The 5,540-nt window shown below is 29.5% G+C and overlaps 1 protein-coding gene across 1 annotated transcript; it reads left to right on the top strand.

The window, feature by feature from the left end:
• Nucleotides 1-2,352: 2,352 nt before the first annotated feature.
• Nucleotides 2,353-4,806, top strand: LOC105124077 (thiosulfate sulfurtransferase 16, chloroplastic-like). Its single transcript, XM_011023936.1, has 7 exons — nt 2,353-2,538; nt 2,622-2,687; nt 2,771-2,881; nt 2,992-3,065; nt 3,618-3,688; nt 3,775-3,828; nt 4,470-4,806. The coding sequence occupies exons 1-7, from the start codon at nt 2,450-2,452 to the stop codon at nt 4,542-4,544; spliced, it is 540 nt and encodes a 179-aa protein (XP_011022238.1). The 5' UTR covers nt 2,353-2,449; the 3' UTR covers nt 4,545-4,806.
• The last annotated feature ends 734 nt before the right edge of the window (nt 4,807-5,540 follow it).

Genomic DNA, 5,540 nt, shown 5'->3' with positions numbered 1-5,540 from the left:
TTTTATATTAAAATAAAATTCGAAAAGATCTTGTGATAGAAATTGAAACAAACTATATAAATTTTATTATTTGATAAAGATTGGAACAAGTTATATAAATTTTATTATTTTAAAAATATTTTTTTATATTAGAATAAAATTTGAGAAGATCTTGTGATAGAGATTAAAATAAGCTATATAAATTTTATTTTATTTTAACTTGTAGATTTTTTATTCAATAAAAATCCTTTTTTTACAAGAATACAACTACTTGTTGTGCGACATTTCTAGTTCTGCAAGATTTTTAATAAACTGTAACATTAATTTTAAGTATAGCAAGAATTTATTAATATTTTTTATTTATCTTAGCTATATAATAAAAAAAAAACTAGTATTATTTAATGATAAATTGATTTTGTATGATCATTAGACAATATTATAAGTTATAAATAAATTTTATATTTTTTTACCTTTTCACAACAACATAAAAAAATTAACTTATAAGTTTTTCTCTTCTTCTTCGAAAACTTATTCTTCTTCTTTGAAAACTATCAAAAGGATAAAAGGATCTAGAAATGGTACCATGTTTTTTGTTTTCGTATGTAAGCAAATCCCTCGTGTTTTTTTTTTTTCATTTTTTAAATCACTCAAATAATATTCAAGTTAACTATTCTCAAGTCTTTTTCTCGCTTTTGTTTTTTAAGAAATACTATAATTTACTTATTTGTGTAACTTATTTTTTAAAATATATTTTTGATATTAACACATTAAAACAATTCAAAAACATTAAATTGTAATTTAAAACAAAAAAATAATTTAAATTCAGATAAAACACAGGTTGAACGTTAAACAACCCTTAAAATACTTAAAAAGAATTATAAATTTTTTAAATACTATTAAAAAGCTGTGAAAAATGTAAGGATGCTTTTTTTATACTTACGACCTTTTTTTATGTGCCCTTTCAATGCCAGATTTTGATGCGTTTCAGCACACCGAAATTGCAATATGCCATTTTAGATATGAAAGATTATCCTTTTGACTTATCAATCAATTATTTATTGTACCCTCAAAGTGGCCCTGCCTTAATCCAAAATAAAAGCCCATTGTTTATTGGGCCGTCAAGGTGGTCTCCCTAATTTAAGATTGAGATTCATTATCCATAATTTCTTAGTTTGTCTACATTAAATAATTTTACATTATCACAGATTTGAGTTTTCTCCTTTCTGATGAAATTAAAACTTCAAAATAAAAATAACATAAACCTAATTAAAAGATATATAAGAATGTGGTAGTGCTTTACTTAGAAATATAATAAAATAATTATTTTAATTTTTTTAAAAAAAATTATTTTTAAAATAACACATCAAAATAAACTAAATATATTAAAAAAATTAATTTTAATTTTTATAAAATATCATTTTAGCCGCGTTCCCATACCGGGCCCCCCGTCCCAAGGGAAAAAATCAAATATGGTAATCCAATGCATGATTGCCAAATGTGTGTGTTGGCAGTGGAGTCAGCCCATTTGGCCACGTGTTGTAGGCAACAACCATGCATTGGGAGATGTGAAGATAAATGGACAAGCGATTCAAGGTTCGAACTTATCCATGCAAGTGTGTGTGCCACCTTCGCCCTCTTGTGATTCCATCGATTCGGATGAATGTTGGATCACGATACCATCACATCAATACGTGGCAGCCATGCTTCTCATCTCTCAAAGCCACAAATATTATTGAATGTGATAGTTATTGTTAGGATTGTTGACATGTACAATGATTATAGAATTTTTTTTTTTTTTTTTAATTTTTTTAATTTTAAAGTTTTTTTTTGGATTGTTGGCATGTACAATGATTATAGAATATGTGATAGTTATTGTTAGGATTGTTGACATGTACAATGATTATAGAATTTTTTTTTTTTTTTTTTAGAATTCTTGCAATTTAGAGTTGTGCTACAAATAGTTGGACTAACCATTAATAAAAATAATATAATTTATATATTGCCACTATTTATACCATGTTTTGATAACTTTTATCCCAATAATTATATCATGATTTATAAATCTTGTTTTTCATTAAAATATATAAAAAAAGCATAATTTTAAAAAATAAATTAAAAAATAAATGAGTGTGTATAAAAAATTAGAGAGAAAGATAGAAGAGCAATTAAAACAATTTTACTGTTATTGCAATTGCTACAAGTACAATAATAAGAGCGGGAAGTAAGATAGAGTAGATGTGATTCTTTTTTATATATTTTTTTATTTTATTTTTTTAATCTTTAATAATATAAATTTTTTTTATAAATATAAATAATTTATCAAACCATATTAAATATTATAAAATGTATTTAGCCTCTAATTAACAAATTGGTAACCATGTAAATAACCTCCATAGCCAGAAGCCGTACAAAGCAGACTCATAAAAGGACTATCAAGCGCAGGAAACAGCATAACACAGAGCGGAAAAAAATGGCAGCGAAGGCTGTTGTTTGCTATGGTAGCTCAACTTCTAGCACCACACTTCGTCCAGTTCTTTGTCCTCAACAGCTTAACAAGAGGTCTTTCTTCTCTTCTGTTTTTGCCCTCTTGTGACCTGAGCTCTGTTTTTTGCTTCTGTTTTTTATTCTTTTGTTGCCTGTAGGGGGGTTTTTGCAGTGCATTCTCGGAGATGTAGCATCAATATCAATCACAAAAGTTTGAGCTTTCGGTGCGTTTAAGTGTGTAGTCAATTATTGAAAGCTAGAGATAATTTAGTGGTATTGTTTGTACTTATACGTTTTGTTTTTGAAGCCCAAAAACGTCTCTGAGATGGAATTTGGAGGCTACAGGAATTCCAACTTCAGTTCCAGTAAGAGTGGCACATGAACTTCATCAAGCTGGACACAGATATCTGGACGTCAGGTACTGATTCTTGAAAGCAGTTTGGCACAGTTTGTTCCTTTTTATCATTTTTTTCTGATGTTGTCTTTATATATCGAACTTTTATTGTTTTGATCTTGATAATTTTGCAGGACTCCTGATGAGTTTAGTGCTGGACATGCAGCAGGAGCAATTAACATTCCTTATATGTACAGAGTTGGATCAGGCAATCATTTTTCCTCAACTTCATTGCAATTTAATCAGATATATTCACCGAAAGGATTCGAATTTGGAAATTATAAATCCTACTAGGATCTGATTAGAGAGGAATGCATACATTGAATGTACTCTCATCTTAAGGTGGCACTGGAAGTGCCTAGTGTTGCAATTCAAGATAACCTTCACTCGTCCACTTTGTTTTACTTTCTACTCTGGCCACACCTGAACTTGAATCAATGAATAGGTCATTTTGAGAAGTGAGTTTGACTTTAAGTTTTTACCACTTTCGGAAGAACGAAATTGTGTTCGTTGAAGTTTTCAAGCCTGGTGGCCAAGACAGAGAAGCATTTTGGCTTTCAGTGCAAATCCCACTTGTGGATATATAGGAAAAAATTCAGAATCCGAGGCTAAAATAAGAATTAATTTGGTCCCAATTTGCTTAATGGTCCCAATCAAGATTTTTTTTGGAGGATTTTGCACTTTCATTTCCTTACACTTGTGTTTCACCTATTGTCCTTTAGACCTTATTCTGTTTTAATTAATGTTTGTTTCAATGCAGGAATGACCAAGAACCCCAAATTTGTGGAGGAAGTATCGTCACATTTCAGAAAACATGATGAAATTATTGTCGTGAGTTCCTGAATGAAACTCCATCTGCTTCCAATCACCTGTTCTTTTTTCTTTTTTTTTCCTGTGTGTAACTTCTGGTTTCGCAGGGTTGCCAGCTTGGGAAAAGGTCTATGATGGCTGCAACTGATCTTTTAGCAGCTGTAAGCACATCATCCTGTAAATCTTAAATTTGGTTGATTTTCGTGTTCGATGGATAAAAATTGAAATTTGGTAAAGTATCGTAAGTCGAGTTTTCTTGAAGGCACATCATGATTTGTCCTATGGCTTGCATTTCTATTTACTTCCACCTACTATCAGTATAGTTTAAGCAAGGAAATTAGCTTGTCATTTTCAAACCAGCCACAACATAAATCTTGCAGTACTGAGAAATTCAAAGAACAGTTGTTTTTATTCGGATCGCACGCTAGCAAGTAGCAAGCTTTTGATTATTTTCTGATTCAAGATTGGTCTGCATATAGTTAAAACTAGCGCAGATTAGGATCGTAAAAAGGGGTGGATTTCTTGATATTTTGTCTCCTTAATAAGTTCCCTTATTTATGGCTTCCTTGTAGCTACCTTTAGGATTTATGAGATTTAAAGAGTTGTGCTCGGGTTCAATCCAATGCATTAATGCCCATTTTGATTTTCGACTTTGGCTGCAAGCTTACTTTATAGAGCTGTGATTGCACTTGAGACGAAAGCCTATCTTTTAGTGGGAGTCTGAATTTATTTCCATGGCTCCAAGTCTTTTGACCATGCATGGAGCTTGTTAAAACTGATTAGAGCTTAATCCTTTCTGCAGGGTTTTACTGCAGTGACCGACATTGCTGGTGGATTTGCTGCCTGGACACAGAATGGACTTCCAACAGATAATTAACTTCTGTTTACGGGAATTACGTCCATTACCGCAATAAACTTTAAAGATAAGAGATAGGTGATGTGCAGGACGCCACTCGTCAATGTTTTAGTAGCAGCATACAACATTACAAATCCTGCTGTAAAGCTTACTGAAAACGCATGGCAAGTGCTGTGAAAATTTGTCATGAAAAGAACTGTATGAAATGGAACATTTGTGTAATATAAAACATCTTAAAATTGTACAGAAAGTTCTCTACTTGTGGATCAGTTTGTTTATGCAACTTTATTTTCTTTTGATCTAAGGTCAGGTCAAACTGGCTTGCCTTGAAACTTGGCGGCGAATTCCATGATATCATACCTTGTGGATATAGCCACGTAAGCTCGAGCAGGATGTTAGGACATTGCTAATTACTAGGGCATAGTGCTGGCTAGATCATTTCCTGAATTAGGAATAGACTACCCTTGCTACCCGCTGCGGTGTCCGGGTTTTTTTATATAAAAAATTAATTTCGAATAATCTATATCATAAAAAAATTATAAAATTTTTTAAATAAAAAATAAAAAAAAAATTATTAATTTTTTAAACTTCTAATCCTAGTTATTAAATTTAAATTATTTAATTTAAAAAATTTACGAAGTTGAATTCTCAATTAATCAAAGATGAAATAGAAAAAATAATTTTAATTATATAAAAGTATTTTAAAAAATTAAAAATTAAAATTAAAATTGAAAAATAAAATTAATTTTTTATTTGATTGAATGGTAAAATTAAAAAGAAAAAATAATTTAGCAAAAGACCAAAAAAAATCAAAAGAATAAGGATAAAAATTGACATAAAAAATAAAAATAAAGTTTTAATTAAATAATGAAATTAAAAAAATAACTTTTATAAAAAGACTTAAGAAAAAAATAAAAATAAAAATAATAAGGATCAAATTAGAAAATACAATTTGATTAATTTAAATTGAATGATAAAATTGAAAACTAATAAAGTTTTTAAAAAAGCCAATAAAAC

The sequence above is a fragment of the Populus euphratica genome, unplaced genomic scaffold, assembly GCF_000495115.2.
Source record: "Populus euphratica unplaced genomic scaffold, PopEup_1.0 scaffold12.1, whole genome shotgun sequence".
In the NCBI taxonomy this organism is placed as follows: Eukaryota; Viridiplantae; Streptophyta; class Magnoliopsida; order Malpighiales; family Salicaceae; genus Populus; species Populus euphratica.
This window is presented reverse-complemented; position numbering and strand designations above follow the sequence as displayed.

Bases quoted from the DNA above. Each gene is read 5' to 3' on its own strand.
- LOC105124077 (XM_011023936.1), top strand. From the start codon at position 2,450: ATGGCAGCGAAGGCTGTTGTTTGCTATGGTAGCTCAACTTCTAGCACC. The intron at 2,882-2,991 runs GTACTGATTCTT...ATAATTTTGCAG, and splicing joins CACAGATATCTGGACGTCAG to GACTCCTGATGAGTTTAGTG. The intron at 3,829-4,469 runs GTAAGCACATCA...TCCTTTCTGCAG, and splicing joins CAACTGATCTTTTAGCAGCT to GGTTTTACTGCAGTGACCGA.